Raw genomic sequence first — 20,234 nt, 5'->3', positions numbered from 1 at the left:
CCATGGTTGACCATTCTCAGCCAGCAAGCTACTAAAGGACCAGTAAGTCTTGACTTCTGCCATCAAGCCTAATGTGGCCTTGATTTAAACTATTGATTGTTTCTCAAGAAGTGTCCCGTTAGGTTTATATGAAGGCAGTATATGCTTAGAACGGCGCTGGTCTTTGTGTCTTTTGTTCTAAAGCTGGGTCTGAGTGATTTATTGAGCCCCACTGTATTTGAAGCCAAAGTTGTACTAAATAAACACAAAACAATTGCTCTGAATGTGAAAGGGAGACTGCCGTGTTCAATTACAGGAATAGATTGGTTTCTTGCTGTATGCAAAGTGCAGAAAATGTTAAATGGAGGACTATGTTGTGTGTTTTTAAAGAGCATCAGCTTTGAGCAGATTTGCCATTTTGATCTGGGGTTGGATCCATTTTCTTGTTCTGCTGAAACAGTTGCCCTTGTCTTCACATCTCCTAAACTACTGTCTTTTGCCTTAAACATTATATTTAATCTCTTTCTATTGTAGTATATTCCACCCTTGTGTATGCACTGTCATGGGTGGATTAACAGTTCTATTTGAAGTTGCGCTAACACTGTGTCTGTATCTGTCTCCTAGGATCAAACCAATAACGATGCATGGCCTGTAAGCAGCCAGTCATGGCTCATAGGAAGAGGCCGGGGACCAGCGGAGGATACAGTATGGCTGCTCCAGGCCCCGCCTCCTGTCCCACCGCTCATCCTACAGAGTCATGTGATCTGAAAGCACTCCCCCCTCGGCAACGCCCAGTTCGCTACCCAAAAGAGTCACGTGAATCAAAGCCCCTCCCCCGTTCCTGTAAGGCACAATATTCTTCTCCCAAGTCTCAAGACCTGAGTCGCAAGCATCCAGAAATGGATGTAGAAGCAGATGTTGAAGTGAAGCGGTACAGCAACCAAGCAGATGCAGAACAAGTTGCCCAGCGGCCAGCAACACCCTCCACGCCAGAACATTGTCATGGCAAAGATTACCATGGCCGAGCAGACTTCCACGGTGGAGCTGACAGCCTGGATGATGACTCCAGCTCTGACTACATTAACAATACCTCAGACGAAGAGGAAGACGGTGATTATGATGTTGATCATGTAGATAATTAATGTTTGATCATTATTACTCCTCCATCATTCATTCTTACATTATTGGTTTTTCAACGCTTTTCTGTACGATCAAATGTTAGGGGGAACAAAAACAATCTCTTTGGAGCAATAAATAAATAATAATAATAAATAAATATATAATTGAAAGCAGACACAAAAAAGATAAATAACCTTAAATAATTATTTTAGTATTTAAACATGGCACAGCCTTCATCTGAACATTTAATTATTCTGGCAATGTTTTTGTTCAAATAATATTTATTATATATATATATATATATATTCATGAATAAAAAGTTATGACAAAGGAGCTTGCTAATGATCCAACATTAAGGGCTATTGTTAATGTGTTATTGATTTATTTTCCACTGTTCGTAGGCCAATGAACTGATATTGATTCCAACAGTGTGCAGCCTACACTCACATGTTATGGTTTCACAGTGTATAGAAAATATACAACATTTTAGTACTTTAGCGGCCGTGTACACTTAGTGTAATTAACATGATTTTTGCAGTGTTTTTTCAAGACCCAGCAAGACCCAGGAACTGGTAGATGATTCGGTTTCGTTGGTAATATTTTGCACTTCTTTTGCAGGATGTGAACATAGTATCAATACATTACAGAACCCTTGTTATCGCCACCTCTCATACGGCAGGGCCAAGCCATATAATGGCAGGAATTATTCTTCAACACACACACCTTCATATAGAGCATGTGGGGACGGGACTGATGCAGACGGTCCATTATCCTGCTCACATTGTTTTGAGGCGGAAGCTGGTGGTCATAAAAATCTACATGCATAGTGAATCGCAAAACTTTATTGGAATTCAAAATGAAAAATAGTAAAGTTCCCGGCTGAACTTAAATGAGTAGTCAGCTGTTTGGCTGGCAGCCAGCGCTTAGTATTAAGATTCATATTAAGATTCATTGATGTGACTAATATTATGTAAATGAATCACAGGGTTCTTTACATATTTGGAACCGGTTTTAATTTTGAACCGTTTATTCCTATCTCTAATAGGTACATTTGAATGTTTAGTAGCTCAGTGCTTTTGGGGATGTAAATAAATAAGACCCAGATAATAACAAACATGTGTTTGTGATCATAAATCTCTGCAGGGCTGGCAGAGGAGGATGAAGGTGTGACTTACTACATCCGCTACTGCCCAGAGGATGACAGCTACCTGGAAGGTATGGATTGCAGCAACCAGGGAGACTGTAAACGCAGCCAAAGCCACAGCCAGGGGGACTGTGTCCCCAGCGTTCAGCCGGGCGCAGCCCTCACTGATGAATGTCTGGAGGCTGTGGAAGGGTTGGCCGAGGAGGGAGAAGGTGAGGGGGAGGTGAAAGAGGAAGAATGGGTTGAGGATGAGGAGGGAGAGGGGGCAGTGAGGGAAGAGTGTACAGAAGAGGAGGGAGAGGTAGGGGAAGAGGGGGCAGTGATGGAAGAGTGGACAGAAGAGGAGGGAGAGGTAGGGGAAGAGGGGGCAGTGATGGAAGAGTGGACAGAAGAGGAGGGAGAGGTAAGGGAAGAGTGGACAGAAGAGGAGGGAGAGGTGGGGGAAGAGGGGGCAGTGAGGGAAGAGTGGACAGAACAGGAGGGAGAGGTAAGGGAAGAGTGGACAGAAGAGGAGGGAGAGGTGAGGGAGGAGTGGACAGAAGAAGAGGGAGAGGTGAGGGAGGAGTGGACAGAAGAGGAGGTAGAGGTGAGGGAGGAGTGGAGAGAAGAGGAGGGAGAGGTGAGGGAAGAGTGGAGAGAAGAGGAGGGAGAGGTGAGGGAAGAGTGGAGAGAAGAGGAGGGAGAGGTGAGGGAAGAGTGGCGAGAAGGAGATGAGGAGGCGAGGAAGGAGTGGAGAGAGGAGGATCAGGTCGGGCACAAGCAGTGGGTGGGACGAGAGAGGCACAGGGTGGAGGAGTGGGGCGAGGGCGAGGTTCGCTGTGAGGTGGTGGAGCAAGATCCAGATGAACAGATATACAATGGAAGACCAGAACCCATCCTCGACCATCATCAGCATCTCCACCACCAACCCTCCATGCAAGACACGCTGCACAACCGAGAGAAAGAGGGGGGGGCAGAGAGCGAGGAGTACTGCCCTAATGAGGAAGAAGATGAGGACGGTGACGAGGAGGACAGACTTGGAAGGGCCTACACGGGAGACTACTTTGCCCCAGAGGACAATGGGAACTCGGTGCGAGTCTCTCCGTACCGTAGCCGCAAGGTGGTGGTGGTAGAGGGGGAAACGGGGGAGGAGGCGGAGGAGGACATTGATCAAATTGTTGCGGAGATCAAGATGAGTATGAGTATGGGGAGTCTAAGCAGTGGCACTGACCAAAGCCCAGAGGAGTTGTTGCAGGACCCTGCACCAAGTGACTACCCTCACACGAAGCCTGACGCAGCCCCCTACCCACAAGCTCACCACCGCCATGACGGCAGGCCCAAGTCCCTGAACCTTCCCTCCATGCACCACAACACCCCAGACCTCCAGAGAGGCATCAAGGCACATGTACGCTCACCTGAAGACAGGCAGAGATGGACACCAGAGCAGGTGAGCTTTTTTTTTAAACATTGATATTTTTCCATTTACCATTAGTTTGTTCTTGCCAGAACATGAACTTAAAACCAACCCAACTAAGGATCAGTCTTTATTCATGAGTATTGGATTGATAATCCTAAAGCAACAACATGCAGATGTTTACTTTCCACGGGCTGTCTGTCACTTACTGAGAATGATCTGTTGCAATGTTGCTCATTGCCACTGGCTGGAGCCTTTCCCCTCCCCCCTTGTTACCTTGAGTTGCCCCCACCCCCTCCTCTCTCGCCCTCTCACAGCTCTGGATGAGGGCAAATACACCCTGTACAGTCACATCGATAGACTCAAAGACATGCAGAACTCGCCCATCTTTTAAAGTCAGATGGTAAAAGGAGAACAGGGATAGTCTCCTGTGGCAGGCACGTAACACAGAGTGCACATGTAGCATTCACTATGTAGCTCATTTTTAACACAGAACTGGGTCAGACAGTTTAAATTGGCAGAGCGTACGGCACACTGCAGATTCAGATGACTTCCAGACTCGCTGAGATGATTCGTTCGTGTCGCCCTCTGTTATCAAATAAAATGTTCTGTAATTAGCACTCCAGCATGACCTTTGAATGAACCAGGGCAGAAATTACTTCAATAAAAGCTTTGCTGCACAGTGTGGGACAAGAGATTATGAATAAGAAGAATTACAAAACAGAGAGACGTAGAAGACCGCAAAGTAAATTACACAATACTGTGGTTTTTTTTCCAGTGGTGCTCGATGTTGAATCAGTATCGAAGTGTCGAATTATTTGTTGGTATAATCACCAATGTGGCAATGGGTCAAGTGCTTTTGAAGCCTGTGACTCAGCACTTTACTTACTGACAGTTTGTTTTGGACTCTAATCAAATGTGCCTTTATACAAGGTTCTTACCCAACGTGGAAATGTCCATGAAAAAAGAAAGTAGAGTATGGAAAAATATTTGTTTCCAGACAAAATATATATATCATGTATTGTTTTTAATGGCTTTTGGAGCAGGCAGCCAGCACAGCCTAAATGTTTCCCATTGTATGAGAGAAAGTGGGCCAAAATGACCTCAATGTCATCAAAAGCAATGCAGGAAGTACGGCATGCGACTGAACGCACACTTTATGTATGTAGTATTAGTGTAGTCTGTATTAAAAAAATGGTTGAATAACATTTTTCCTTAGAGATCACAAGCTATCAGATTACATAATCACAATTATGTGATTATGTAATATGTTGTGCCTAAAGAGCTAAACATGTAGATTCATGAGATGGGACTTTTGTTCATAAAATATAACCATATAATCATATCGGGATCTTCAAAGATTAGATAAATCTTTCTGAAGGTGATGTGAATTGAGGTGCCAGATGGAGTACATTTTAGTTAAGTTGCCTCTTTTTAAAATCTAAGGCTTCTTATTTGCAATGTTTTTCCTAGTATCGGTATTTTGTTTGGCCTTTCAATTAGAAAATCTGCGTTCACATGTACAGTACACATTGGCAGAAGCTGCCAGTGCTCTTGGTGCCGGTCTTGTGAACGCTGATTATGCTCATGGTTTAAAATTGATGCGGTGCTGATTAATTGATAATAAAGTTTGACATGTAGCTTCTCTAAGATTTCCAGTTACAGATGAAGGCATGTACACGGGTTGACTGGAGTCGGGACATTAATGTAGTTTTGTAGAGCAACACAGTTTAGCAATCCATCCCACCAAACAACAACAAGGGTCTAATTAATTTAATGCTTGTTTGCACAACTGTGTTGGGCAGCATGATAAATAGTGATCAGGACATATCATGTTTGTAGCAATTCATTTCTATTCCAGACGCACAGCAGCATGGGCTGAATTTCTCTTTTTCAATGCCACACCAAGGAGGATGAGGTTTTATTGGCAGGACGATTATATTTCACCAAGTAATACGGTTGAATCTTAATGTGCAACTGTGGACTGCAAGATGGATATCCAGGGGAATAAATGTAATCCTCCCTCTGTGGGATTATATGGACGTTGTGAATATATCCATATATGTGAGGAGAGAACAGACTTGCTAGAGGACAAGTGAAAGACAGAACTTGAAGATGTGCCAGTTTGAACAAAGACAAACGACTGACTGCCTCACCATTTAGATTATTTTGTTTAATTGTATTTGAATGTTAACACTTTATAGTTGTCATTATAGGTCCAGAGAGTTACAATCAGCAGGCCCACCTACACAAGTCCCATGACATTTCCTCCCACCTGAACCTCTGCCTCCCACTCTAACTAGCAACACAAACAGAAAGGAAATGTTTTCCATGTGTTGACTTAGCCTGTACAGAATCCCTCTTCTAATTTGTATTCGCTCGCACCTGTTCTTTTATGTTCACCTGCCAGGTGAGCAACGGTACAGAGCAAGCCAGAAAACAGCAGCGCTCCGACCTCAACGTTCCCGTGGAGAACAATAACGTACTGGAGGTAAGATGTTCTGTTGCAGTGCTCCTTCATCAACTCCTGCAAGGTCATTTACACTGTGTGTGTGTGTGTGTGTGTGTGTGTGTGTGTGTGTGTGTGTGTGTGTGTGTGTGTGTGTGTGTGTGTGTGTCTGTGTCTGTGACTGACTGACTGACTGACTGCATATGTAATTGAGTAATTACAACCTCAGCTCGTGTCCTCGCTTACGGCGAGATGGCATCCTGGTAATTAAGCAGTGTGTTTGTTTGCGCTTTTATGAGCGCCATTTTTCACTGAGATGTCTGCACACTGCTTCCTGTACAGGCTCCTCCCACACCTCCCGGTCCTACATAAAGTGCACTTTCTGAATGTTTAGTGCGCAGGTTTGCATTGAGCATGTCATCTCACTCTCACTCTCTCACAGTATTTGTTGTCAAAAAGTAGGAGGGCATGTCTTGGACGATAACTGAGTCGAATCGCAATCACGGAAATAAAACGCAATTCTCATAAACAGACAGAAATGGTTTTACAGGATGAGATGCTCCTTAAGGTTCTCTCTTCATCTGTGTTTTATAATAATTAACTTGAAGAATATCAGCAGGCTTCTCTGCTCCTCATGCCAAATGTTTTGGCTGGTGCTCTATCAAATTAAACATATATGCCTTGTGGCTTGATTTCATGCAGTGACACATGCTGTTTGAATAAAGTATCATGCATTAATAAAAGGAGCAGATGTTAGCTAAATGCAACACCTAACACTATTCGGAAACGGACTGAGACTTGACTGGTTTATTTCTATCTTACGTCACTGTAAACATGTTCACAAGCATTTAGCAGTAATATCCTGTTTTTATTTCTTCCAGCCAACAAAGAAGGTTACATCGTTCCCCAGCTTTGTCGATGGTAAGTTAATCTGTCTGCACACCTGTTTAATGATGAAATCTAAATATTTTAGTTCCATGGAACCATTCCAAGCTTGACTTCAGTCTGTCATTTACTCATATCCATAACTCTTCCAGTCCTTTCTCTGGGTCTGGGCATAATCTAGGCCTAATAATGTATGAGGGGCTTAGCTGCCTGTCTGTACCTTAAGATCATGACAGCACATTGTGTCCCTGAGTGGGTGTCTGAGAGTCCACATCTACATATCAGAGACACAGATTAATTGCAGACCAGCCTCCCACCAGCACCACACTTCCATCAGCTCACAGCCAGAGGCCATCTTTCTGCTGATTTCCATCCAGCCTGTTATCGCCATATCTCCATCCCCAGAGCAGCAGCGTTTGGCTCAATTTCTCTCCACAGCACGTTGACTGCAACGATTACGATACTCTCCCCACCACACACCCGACCCTTTTAGTCTAACTGCACTCTGTCCTTCCCCATGTCTCCCTGTTAATCACCATCCTCACTGCTTCTCTTTGACCCAGTACCAGGACCCTGTGAACCAGAAGACCTGATTGATGGAATTATCTTTGCCGCTAACTACCTGGGCTCCACACAGCTGTTGTCGGAGAGGAACCCCTCCAAGAACATACGCATGATGCAGGCCCAGGAAGCTGTCAGCAGGGTCAAGGTACATCAAAACTCAAACATGCAAACACACCAAAGTTATACATACCCATATTTCGCCCCAATCAGCAGGCCTCATTTTTTCCCGTTTGGACGTGTCCTCTGGAGGAGTTGCCCAGATTTAAATGAGGACAATGTGCTCTTTTTCGATAAAAAATTCCCAGAAACTAACCTCAAGAAATGCTGATGAGCGAACAAGAGCATAGGAACAAAATGGTGGTTCTCTTCTTCAGTAGAACAAAATAACCATAAAATACTCAGTTTTCAGCATCCTTTTTTATTAATTTACTTCACCATCTTCAAATATCATAGCACAACAGGATGACTACGTTGTTTTATCCATGTGTGTGAAAATGCCCTTTCTAACAAGCAAAATAGTTTTTAAATGTGTCATTTGGTCTAAATTGCCTAATCTCTACGGTTCTTCAGAAGAGATGTAAATGCAAACAGGAATGTGCAAAAGGGACTTTTAGTTGCTGATTGCTTTTCCAACTATTTGGTGCTGTTAGTTACTTTGTGCAGTCCTGATTGAGTCTGAAAGCAGATTTGTAATTTTCAGTTTCACAACTTGGTTTTTTTAACATCAATAAACATTGATCAGTATAATGTTAGTCATCTTGTTGTTCAGCCTAGGTAGGTCAGGCTGGATTGGTAACACTCAAAACATACAAACATCCTATCCAATGGCTCTACATGGCAAATTCTGCATGTTTTATTGTATTTGTAAAACAGTTTCTGAATTAATTTCTCACATTACTGTACCTATCTGGAAGGGGAAATGGAGCCATGCATAACAAAAAAAAGAGTGGTCTTTTAGGGTAGCTAAAGAATTTAGCCAGATTTGGCCGCAGGGCTCGTTGCTTGACGCAGCTGGCTAGATAATGGGACTGCTGGCATGTGAACCCAATATTTCCCTCGTTAACACTTGCTCCCTGCTGTTCACTAATGTTGTTGTGATGATGATAATCCAGTGCACTTTGAGGGAAATACTCTGGATGGTTCCAGTGCAGCATAGAGGAGCTTGACTCATATTATTTTGATGAGGTTAATTGCTGTGTTCACCACTGTTACTCTGCCCAAAATTCTGCTGTCTGACTTTACGGAAACAGCTACTCAAAATATGAGACTTTCAGCATTCCTCACATTTCTTGGTCGTGACTTGTGTAATCAAAGGACATCGTTTCATGACGTGATGACATCATGCAGCATTGATGTTTTGGTGCACAGTTGCTACCCAGACACCAGTCTCTTTTGTGTCCCTCTCATGGGAACACAAGCTTGACTGTTTTTCTAAATATTAAATGACCTCCCGTGTAGTAGTCTACTTTTAGAAAGTTACATGCCATAATGAGTGTTTTCCCAGTGGGAATACGTGAGGAAAACCTCCTTAGATAAGGTTTCCTGATCAGGTATTTTTGATCATATTGTGAGAAAGTAAAGACAATTAATTAATAAAATAATCAACAATGCTTTGTTATTCTTGTATGTATACAAATAGTTTTATGTTCTGCTTGATGGCCAAATGTTTTGATAAACTGCAGGGATTACCCCACGTAGTAAGTAATGTATTGCTTTTGTGACAACTGGAGTTATCAGCATCTACTGGAGTAAAATAGAGCCACACTTTTGTTCTTTTTGTTCTCTCTGCCATGATGCGTGTCTCACGTTGTACTCAGCCAGGGTCGGTGTGTTTTGTCAGAGTAAAGCATGACTCCGCCCCTCTTGCAAAAACGGGCACAGAGACGGAGAGTGGTTCTAAAGAACCGATAGCAGAACCGCTATGTCTGGACCTTATCAATACTCCAAGTTTTTACTCATTTAGAACAGATTCCGGTTTGGAACCGAGTTTCGAGGGGCTTTCCCGATGCCGGGGAAAATATCGTTTTTCTTCTCTAAAATTGGTGACGTCTCCATTTTCGTCAAATGATCAGGTTCCTTATGCTTTGTGACAGTTGGTAACTTAATTTAGTTTGGTCCTTTTAATCTAGGTACAGACTCAGAAGATTAAGGCTCTGTCCTAATACTTCAAAAGTCACTCAGCCCTGTCCTTTAATGTTACATGCCAAATCTCTAACTTCTCTCTGAAGGGTCACTGCCCAATTAAAGATGATTTTAGATTCACCCACTCGTGCACAATTGCCTTCCCTGCTGCTGTATTGTCAGGATAAAACCATGGCAACAGTAAGCCATCACATTTTACTGCTTTCCCCTGCTTGGAACGCATCCATTGAACAAGAGGTCGTCCATTATATCCATGATTTGTCCCTCGTTAACAAATAAAAAGCTGTCCTGCAAACACCATTTATTCTTTGACACAGCCGACTGCACACATCAGACATCACATGTAGTCTTGGTACTGCCATTTCTGTACATCCTCTCCATATGAACCCAAACAAGAACATAAATGCACTTGCTGAACTGAGCAAAAATAAGTTTACCAGTTTTTTTTTTTCTGCTTTTCTTTTTGGCATGATGTTCACTCTGTTTGATGTAATATTTATGCAGCTTCACCCCCCTCACTCTCCCGTTCCTGACGTCTCTCCCTGCCTGCTCAGCTCCTCCTCAGCAGAGCAGAAGATGCTGCTGAAAGTCTTGGATATCTGTCTTGCATTATAGCTGATCACTGAGGAGGAAACCTTTGACTAAATGAAAACCCCCAAAAGACTCTTCCCTTTGGGCCGTTTTCTCTGCTCTTTTTTTCTTTCTTTAACTAATATATTAGTTATTAGTATACTGTCTTAGATACTTACAGCTCTGCACAGTGGCTTGGGCAAACATCCAGTCTCACTCTCTGAAATGTAATGGGGGTCAAGATCATTTCCTCTGGTTTATGGCAGATGGAGAGGGGCCTTCGGCTTGAACCTTGTACAGAGGGGTTGATTTTGAAAGATTGCAAAGTGCTAAGAGTACTCCAAAAGATTATCTGTGTAGATTCGCGCCCACGCCAAGACCAGAACTACTGATTAACTAATCAAACACATGAACCTCCATGTTGATCCAAACTGTGCGATTCCAAACATAGTGACTTAGCCTTGTCTTTTTTTTTACAGCCCAGAGAACAAACCCCAAGTGCTCCGTTTAAATCCTTGCTCTGGGCTTTTCCCTCTCCCCTGCCTTTGTGAGTGTTGATTGTTTTCCAGCATTTCTTCCCTGGTAATAGTGTTTAGACTGTGACACGAACACAACCTGAATTTGTTGTCTTTCTTAGCTGTTAGAAATGGGGGCCTAACCATCCGCCTTTCTTTTGTTAAATATTCTGACCACAAAACGGACACTTGCAACGTTAAAACTGAAAACTAAACATCAACCAAAACCCTCAAGACCCTCCTAATAAAGCTTTATATAGATGCCCAGATTGCAGTGTCAATTTATATTTGCACGCTTTTGATTTTCGATGTTTAAAAGAGAAAAGGTAATTATTACCCTCTGTAATTGCTGTTTTGATTTGTATAAGATAACCAACACAGCTGTGTGAACGACACACACACACACACACACACACACACACACACACACACACACACACACACACACACACACACACACACACACAAAAACAACAAAAAGGCGTTGTGTAAAATACAGAGCCTTTGGCCACTTTCTCTCCACTCTCCGCTTTTCTTTGATTTCATTCGTCTGTTTCTGTGAACCATCCTCCATCTGTGTCTTTTTTACATTTGTTGTCTTCATTAATTTGGTCGAACACATCTTCGTCAGGTTTTCCAAAACTAAGATAATCGTGTTTTCTATTATGTGAACGGCTGTACATTTTGGCAGTGAGTCTTTCATAAGCCTGAAGGTGTGTTGTAAGGCACAAGAACGGCTGGATCGAAATTTAAAACGGCACATTGACATGAATTTATATGCAACCACTGTGACCGCAAGGTAACAGAAGACATGTGAGCCGGGTTGAATGCTGTGGGAGAAGCTCTGTATTATAGCTTGGGTTTCTATAATGTTATTATAACTGATATTATGCTGTGCAATGACCTGTGGGCAAGAGTTTTAAGTACACAAGAACACAGTGTAATTGTTTCAGGAAGTCATAAATGCATGTTTAAGAGTGTAGTGACATATTATAAGCACAACATATGTTATTGAGATATTGTACTAAATGAACCTCTTCCCCACGCTCTAGTTGTCTGATGTATGAACAATTCTTGCTTCTTTTTTTTTACTCTGAGTGCAAGAAAAATTCTTCAGTGATTCAAGTAATACATGTGCTATTAATAAGAGTCAAATGTTATCTTAAACTTAAGAATCTGAGTCTTTGGAGGATTTGGGGATTTAATGAGGGTGGATTTTGAGACAGTAAAGATGTCTAACAACCAGTTTCCTCAAATATACCAAGATCATTTATAACAGAAACTGAAATACTAAATTCAGTTTAGGTTTTACCCTACAAAAAAAAAAAACGCAACTTACAAAATACAATAACCTTTCACCTCAGAGTCAAGGACATACAACTTTATTCCCACTAAGATAAGAGCAAAAAAGAAAAACCCGTAATCACCAACTACAACTCTAGTTAATGTCTGCAAACACTTTTTCATATTTTGTACTTACATTGCTGTTAGCCTCAAGTAAGTTAAATGATGTATTTGGGAGATGGAAATTCAGTGCATGCATCATTTTTGCCTAACGCAGTATTCACCAGTAAAGACGTATAATAATTATTGCTATAATTTACACTTTGAACTTCGGTCATCCTGAGATACTGCAGAGAGAGGCGTCAGTAGTACACAACCTCAGCTATGACTGCATGCATTTTAGGCTCACTGTATGAATAGATAAGGGGATCTTATAAGACAAATTGGTTTGGTTTTATATTCCGTTTTAGTTCTTTTTATTTTTGTACAACTGGACATCACAGTTTTGCTGTAATCAAAACATGTTGGTGGTTATAATCAGGTTTTATTATCAGCTTTCAGAATGCATTGCATCAATGCTACAGGCAAACGTCCGTCATTTCAGAGGATGATTGTCATTTGTGTGGTATCAAGGCAGATTGGATTTTGAATTGGGAGTATCGCTGCAGTTATAAATGCTCATCAAATGAAAGTTGACACAGGTTAAATGGAAAAACAGAATTATGTCTCATAATCTTCGTCTTTGGTCAGTTTCTGTGCATCTTCAGGCACTTTGTAGGGATAAAGATGTATAACCAATGAATGTTACAAGCCACAGTCTCCTTTCATGAAATATTGAGGGACAGCTATATGTTGTTTTTAAATCTTTTTTTTTCCTTATTTTAAATCCAGAAGGCTAGTTTCATTAAGCAAAATCTTATATAATTGTATTGGTCTGCAGTACACAGTAATTAGAGGGAAATGGGCAAAACAGCTAGCTGGTAAGGGTTTAGTGTTAAGCTGTTTCTTGTTTTTGTGCCAGCGTGCTGTCCTCATGCAGGGACAGTTGAAAACTAACACCACTGCCAAAAACTTTCTTTTTCTGCCTTTTGCACCTCACCTTTAGACTCAGCAAACCTATCCATCTAACATTCAGCATTCACCTAGCTGGATCCTAAACTATACATGCATGCATCTTGGATGTCTACTTTGCAACATTTAACACAGACACCATTCAGGTGGTTCTACATTACCATGAACAGTCAAGCTTGGTACAAAGATCAAAGAAGATGATGTGACTGCTCTTCTGTTTTGTTTTCTTGCCACAGGGTTCAGAGGGAGATGCTCAAACACTCACTGAGGTTGATCTGTTCATCTCCACCCAGAGGATTAAAGTCCTCAACGCAGACTCACAGGTGAGAACCAGCAAGCACACGTTTCTGAGTCTTTTTCTCACCGGTGAGAGTAAAAGCTGTTTACCCTGACTTCACCTTCACCTTGAGCTATACAGGGTCACACATCAGGGAAGAGCTGTTGTGTCATAGCTGTCATAACTACAGCTTAACCGGTGACACAAACTGCTGCTTATGAAACAACTGATTGCTATTTGTTTAATCTCATCATAAGAATAGACTCTGCCAAGTGAAAACATTTTTTAAAAGGCATTTTTCAACTGTGCTTCAGACAGTCAAAAAGATTTAAAAAATCTGATTGTAGTTTGACTTTCTGAATGTTATGTATGAAAAATGACATTCATCTGACAGATTTTCTTTTATTCAAGTTATTTAAAAAACTATTGGCTTTTACTTGCTTTACAACAAGCAGTTGTGTGAAGCAGCAGTACACTTCTTCACAAGAGCTAAGGTCTTTGATAGAAGTAGAAAACATGTCTGAGAGCTTTGCAGTTCTTGGGATCCCAAAAAAAGCTTTGTGCTTGCAGTAGCAGTTAAATGTATATGTGATAGATGACTCATTTGCAGTATTCGCGTGTGTGTGTGTGTGTGTGTGTGTGTGTGTGTGTGTGTGTGTGTGTGTGTGTGTGTGTGTGTGTGTGTGTGTGTGTGTGTGGCAAACAGCGTGCTGCAATGCAGTTTTGCAGTTTATATCTTCCTCCTTTTTCCGATTCACCTTTTTTTAAAAGTCCATATCATCTAAAACTGCTGTTCCATAGACAAATAATTGCTGTGTGTCATGATGTAGATTTTAACTGAGTGAACAAACACGATTGCATGATTTAAATCACTTTGTTTTATCAATACAAACACTCTGATATTCAAAACCCGTTTGAGTTTTTTGTGCACCTGTTCATTATTTTCAGATGAATATACTGGAGATCTAATTCGTTGTGGCGTCATTGGGCTATAATTAGATCATACAGTAGGTTTGAATTCAATCAAAAGATGGCCTGCATGTTTTCTATCAACAGTACTTTCATCCCACTCTGCCCTAAAAGGATCGTGCAGCTTTGACAAAGAAAAGAAACAAATCTGCTGCACACTGGTGCTTCAATTAGCTAATATTACTGATCAAAGGAAACCAACTGTTGCCAGAAACAGGATGTAAAAATATAAGTAAGCAAATTTCTCTGTTATTACAACATACATCCATTGAATTTAGGTTTAAGAAACCCACATAACTCTGTCTTTATTTTTTTAAGTTTGATCTTTGATAAAGATCAAAAGCATTGTAATACATTCACTTTGTTCAAAGCTTTTTTGTCACAGTTGAGAAGGACATAACTGGTCCAACAAATAATTGTGAGCTGCTAAGAACATGTGTGACAGATCTGGTCTGGGACACACCTGCTCACATACCCATATGTGCTGCAATTTATGTTTTTCTTGGAGGCTAAGTTTAGCGTACTTGGCTCCATGTTTGGTGTCAAAACGCCGACGGGAATTGTATTCCTTCATCACATACACATACATCACTGTATACTGTAAAGCAGCATAGACTTTAATTTTTAAGACAATCAAGCTATCGCGGGCCGCATGAAATGACATGGTGGGCCGGATTCAGCCCGCTGGCTTTGAGTTTGACACCTATGCTGTAGGGTATAGTAAACACAACAGGGTTGACGTTTAAAAGGATGCGTTTGACGTATGTGATTTTGGTTGATATGTCAACAGGAAACGATGATGGACAACGCGCTCCGTACTATATCCTACATTGCTGACATTGGGAACATTGTGGTCCTGATGGCGAGACGCCGGATGCCACGCACGGCCTCCCAGGACTGTATTGAAACTACGCCCGGGGCACCCGAGGCAAAGAAGCAGTACAAGATGATATGCCATGTCTTTGAGTCAGAAGATGTAAGTTCTTTGTGTGTCTTCGAGATCACAAACCTGCTGTGTGTTAATGTATTTATGTCTGTGAGAGGTCACATATGTCAGTTACTTAAGGTCATACTGTTATTGTTCTCTTATTATGCAATCGTACAGTAGATGAGTCCTCCAACATCTAAAGATAAGAAAGCAATGACACTTATTGCTTTGTAAGTGTAATTTGATTGACAGATATTATTTCAGCTTCTTTTTATTTGTTATCCTGAATGTTGTTATTTTTAAGTTTGCGCCACATTGTCATAAATGTTGCCACAAAAATAATTTGTTTTGTAACTTTTAATAACCAAATAGAGCAATGAGATGATGTAAATTGGCTGGACATTTTTAATTTTAATTTTGTTCAAACACAGCGATTTTGCTTGTCGTGTTGAACCAGATTCAGTAAGAATTGGCAACATGAACAATGTTGCGCAGAGGAGCCAACAACTGAGTGTCTGTGCCAGTCAGTATAAAGGCTGGACTCCAATCTGTGCTCTCTTCGTCTAATTTCTGCTGCCAGATTTTAAAGGGCGGCCAGAGTTATAATAGAACCATTCAGCCACTCATCCATCAACTTATAAACTGTTTCTGTTATTGTAGCTCTGCTGACTGTAAGCAGTGTTTGCCGGTTTTCTTTTTTTGTAATACTTTTTATTGTTCTGCAAAACTAATTTACTGTTTTTTGATTTTGAAAGTTTGGGCCATGAGCGTCTGCAAATTCTGCAAAAGATTTATATTCAAGTGTAGGATTCAATTAAACAAAACAAAAAAGGGAGAGGTTGCAAAAAGATTACCCTCTTTGTTCTGTCATGGTCTATCTTATCGCTCACAGCCAAGATAAAGCTACAGGTTTTTTTACAACTTGTACCTATCTTGGTAGAAAATATTAGTGTTTTTGAATTGAATGGGCTTTAAAGCAGCGGTTTCCAATATTTTTCTACTCAACCCCCACACCACCTGTCACGTTTTTTTTCTTCATTTAAGACCCATGGAAGTGTTAATATTAAGATCTCTCTCTTTTATTTGGTCAGGTTTTCAACCATTTATTTATCTGCTCTCCTCTCTCAATGGGAAATAGCTTAAGACAGCAAAAATAAATGTATAATGTGTCTTAACATATTCTTTGCATCCTCAGTGCCACTTTATTTGATGCCCCAGGATGCTCCTTTTTTCCCCACTGTATTTTTTTAATTTTTTTTATTTGTATACAACTTAGTGACGATGAGCGTCTGTGGTTCTGAGAAAACAGGATCCTAAACATATGTTTCTGTCATGATTCCTGCTTTTTCTGTTTGCAGGCCCAGCTTATCGCTCAGTCCATCGGTCAGGCGTTCAGCGTAGCTTACCAGGAGTTCCTGAGAGCCAATGGCATCAACCCCGAGGACCTGAGTCAGAAGGAATACAGCGATATCATCAACACCCAGGAGATGTACAATGACGACCTCATTCACTTCTCCAACTCTGAAAACTGCAAAGAGGTTGGTCTATATTAAACGTGCATTAAACATGTGTTTCTTACAACTGAAAGATTCTTTTGCAGAAGTTTGTTGGTTTGTGTCGGTGCAGGAAAAAAGCAAGAACATAAACACTGTGAGACTTTACATGTGTGCTACAGGGCCACTAGAGAAACACACTAGTATACAGTAGCTGTTCACTAATTAGAAAGATTAAGAGGCAGGTGGTACCGTAATATCTACTCGGAGCATGTCAACGCTAGCTGTTTTCTCTTTTTTTGCTTCAGCATTTCCTCTTTTGCTAACACTATGCCCTGAAAGCATTACTGGAGGCTTTAAAGAATTATAAACCGTGAAACAGTTTCTGCTGTATGAGCAGAGAGGCGGCCTGCGCATGACCACACAGCTGCTTTATTGGAGGCACTCGAGTCATTTGTTGTGATGGAAACTGGGCTTTCTTGAAGCACTAATGCTTCCGAACCAACTGTGTTGAGTACCAGAGAATGAAGAATGCAGCTTTCTATGGTCTCGTATTTCTGTATATAGCGTGATATCCCCCAGCTGTATCCTCTGAGCTCCAGGGTAGCTGTTATACCACATATTTCTGCTCTGATATATGGAAGGGAGCTAGAAAAAATGATTTTCAGACTGGCAGAAATCATATTCTTTTAAGTGAAAGTGAGTTGAATGTAGCTGAATCCGGTGCTTGTCTGATCCACTACACTGTAGCAAATTGTTGAGGGGAAAAAAGTCTCAAGCATACTGATGCAAACAAACGTTTTTGACACCTGCGTTTCTTTCAGAATAAAAAAGAAACAAAACTGATGAAATGTTAGTGTGGTAGCGCTGTTATAGGCTCAAGTCGGTCGGTATTGTTTAAATTATTGTCAGTTTCTGCACATGATGAAACATGAAAGTGACCAACAATCTGTTTCGTCTCCACAGCTGCAGCTGGAGAAGAGTAAAGGTGAGATCCTGGGTGTGGTGATTGTCGAGTCTGGCTGGGGCTCCATTCTTCCCACAGTCATCTTAGCCAACATGATGAACGGCGGGCCAGCGGCTCGCTCTGGCAAGCTGAGCATCGGAGACCAGATCATGTCCATCAACAACACCAGCCTAGTGGGGCTGCCACTCGCCACCTGTCAGGGAATCATTAAGGTACAGAGACACTGAAGCTGTGAATTAAATAATAATCAAATATCGATCTAAACCACATTTTTTTTAAGTTTGAGTGTTTCTCTGTGTTGAAGGGCTTGAAGAACCAGGTTCAGGTGAAAATGAACATAGTCAGTTGTCCTCCGGTTACAACCGTCCTCATTAAGAGACCAGATCTGAAGTATCAGCTGGGCTTCAGTGTCCAGAACGGCATTGTAAGTATGATTGTAGGCTTGGAGGTTTATTTTTTGTAATATTAACTAATATTGTAATTTTTCAAAACAATATTTAAATGTACTGTGTGATTTTGTTTCTCAGATGTATTGTTATATTTGATGTTAAGAATGGTACATTGTGTCTTGGTCTGTTTAGATTAATCTGCTCATTATTTTATTTTCCCTTTTTATATGGACAATATTTGTACAGCAAATGTATTCCCTATTTAAAAAAATACATAAATAATTCCATTATTTCAAGTCGGATGTAATGTGCAGTTTTTCAAATATAAACTGAGTTTCCGATGTCTGTATCATTGCAGGCATTTTATCCTTCTAGTGGCATACATTTTGCATAGATGTGTATTATAAGCATTTTGCAAGAATTCTGAGTAATGTTTCCTTTTGCCTGTTTTGTCAGATATGCAGTCTGATGCGAGGAGGCATTGCTGAGCGAGGTGGGGTCCGTGTGGGTCACAGGATCATAGAGATCAATGGGCAGAGTGTGGTGGCCACGGCACATGAGAAGATTGTCCAGGCCCTCTCGAACTCTGTTGGCGAGGTGAAACTGATGCACACAAACATTCATACACACAATAACATACGAATACACACATTACTTTTTACTGGAACTGTGTACTTAAAGATAATTGTACTGTGTAGAAAACAGTTGTTGAATATGTAGTGTGACTCGAGAGAAACTTCCTCAAGTTATCAGGAAAATAATGTGTCCTCACAGACTGAGCTTCGCAAATACAATTTGAACAGAAACTGAGTTTGAAAAATGTGGACATTTATCAGGTAGGGGAAGTCTAACAAAAGTTGATAACGTTCTGTTGCATTATGGGAATTGTAGGATCCAGCGTGATGGGACACAAAAAGACAGGAAAACTGCTCTATGCCAAACAAATCACACTGCTAAGAATGTTTGTAAATGCGGACAAAAGTTTTATTCGTCTTGGAAGGATGGCTTCAGCCAATTGAAGCTTTTAAATGGAAAGGATTTGTCAAATGTTAAAGCGAGAACACGAGAGTCTGAGGCTGTTTTTGAAATAATTTCACTTCTCCCTGTACAGGTAACTGGGTGTGGTACTGTAATCGTAGTTCATAAGATGTTCACAATCTAAATCCCCACTGAGGTCGCTCCTCTCACCCAGCTGTCACATACATTTACGTTTTTTAACTGTCGGCCCACTGCCTGTTGGTCAGTATATCTTTTAAATTTTAGACACATTTTGATGTTTCATAGTAGAATAATTTAAGTCTGTTTTTTAGAAACCAGGTAAGTATGGTATTTGAGCAATTGTACTTTTTGTCCTTGCTCCAAACTATTGTTATTATATTGGCCTTTAAAAATCCACTATCGGTTAACCTTTATTATAAAGTCACCTTACATACAAATAATACACACACTATCGTCTACAGCTTGAAATATGAAAATATAATCTGTATGTTTGACTCCTTTTAATTTAGATTGTTTTTTTTTTTTTGCCAGATTCACATGAAGACCATGCCAGCAGCCATGTTCAGACTTCTAACAGGACAGGAGACACCTATGTACATATAAACAAAGTCCAGGGACCGGTCTACAGGGCAGGCTGTCTTCTGATTGGTCGGTTACCTTATGGGGCAAACCAAGCTGGCCAGTGACTTGGGGGAGGATTGCTTCTCTCTGTCAATGCATTTCTCTTTTTGTTTCTTTTTGTTTGAGATGACCACTTCAACTCTTCATCATCTCTCCCTTGTCTGTGCTTAACATGCAACAGCCATTTTATTGACATGAGATGCTTTTTCCATCTGAGCAGCTGAAAAGACTGTGTGCGTGTGCGTGTGCGTGTGTGCTATTTATTTGTCCTGTCAGTGCTTTTCCGTGTCACTTCCGTGAGATCGTGTGGACGGACTTATCAAGCGAATGCGTCACAATTTATTTTTTATACTCATGTAATGCAATACGATACTTCTACTATACTTCTTGTATAGTTTCATTTTCTTCTGTTTATTTATCTCATGTAAATACATATTTTGCTAATATTGCAGGTGAAGGCGGTGGGGGATAGGGAG

The 20,234-nt window shown here is 41.0% G+C and overlaps 1 protein-coding gene across 1 annotated transcript; it reads left to right on the top strand.

The window, feature by feature from the left end:
• Positions 1-623: 623 nt before the first annotated feature.
• Positions 624-19,740, top strand: apba2b (amyloid beta (A4) precursor protein-binding, family A, member 2b; the record flags this gene model as incomplete). Its single annotated transcript, XM_079217519.1, has 13 exons — positions 624-1,089; positions 2,242-2,454; positions 2,950-3,668; positions 6,046-6,126; positions 6,969-7,005; positions 7,533-7,678; positions 13,352-13,438; positions 15,152-15,337; positions 16,648-16,827; positions 17,749-17,961; positions 18,054-18,173; positions 18,595-18,735; positions 19,669-19,740. The coding sequence occupies 13 exons, from the start codon at positions 624-626 to the stop codon at positions 19,738-19,740; spliced, it is 2,661 nt and encodes an 886-aa protein (XP_079073645.1).
• Between the last annotated feature and the right edge of the window lie 494 nt (positions 19,741-20,234).

This window comes from Taurulus bubalis (genome assembly GCF_910589615.1).
Source record: "Taurulus bubalis genome assembly, chromosome: 4".
In the NCBI taxonomy this organism is placed as follows: domain Eukaryota; kingdom Metazoa; phylum Chordata; class Actinopteri; order Perciformes; family Cottidae; genus Taurulus; species Taurulus bubalis.
This window is presented reverse-complemented; position numbering and strand designations above follow the sequence as displayed.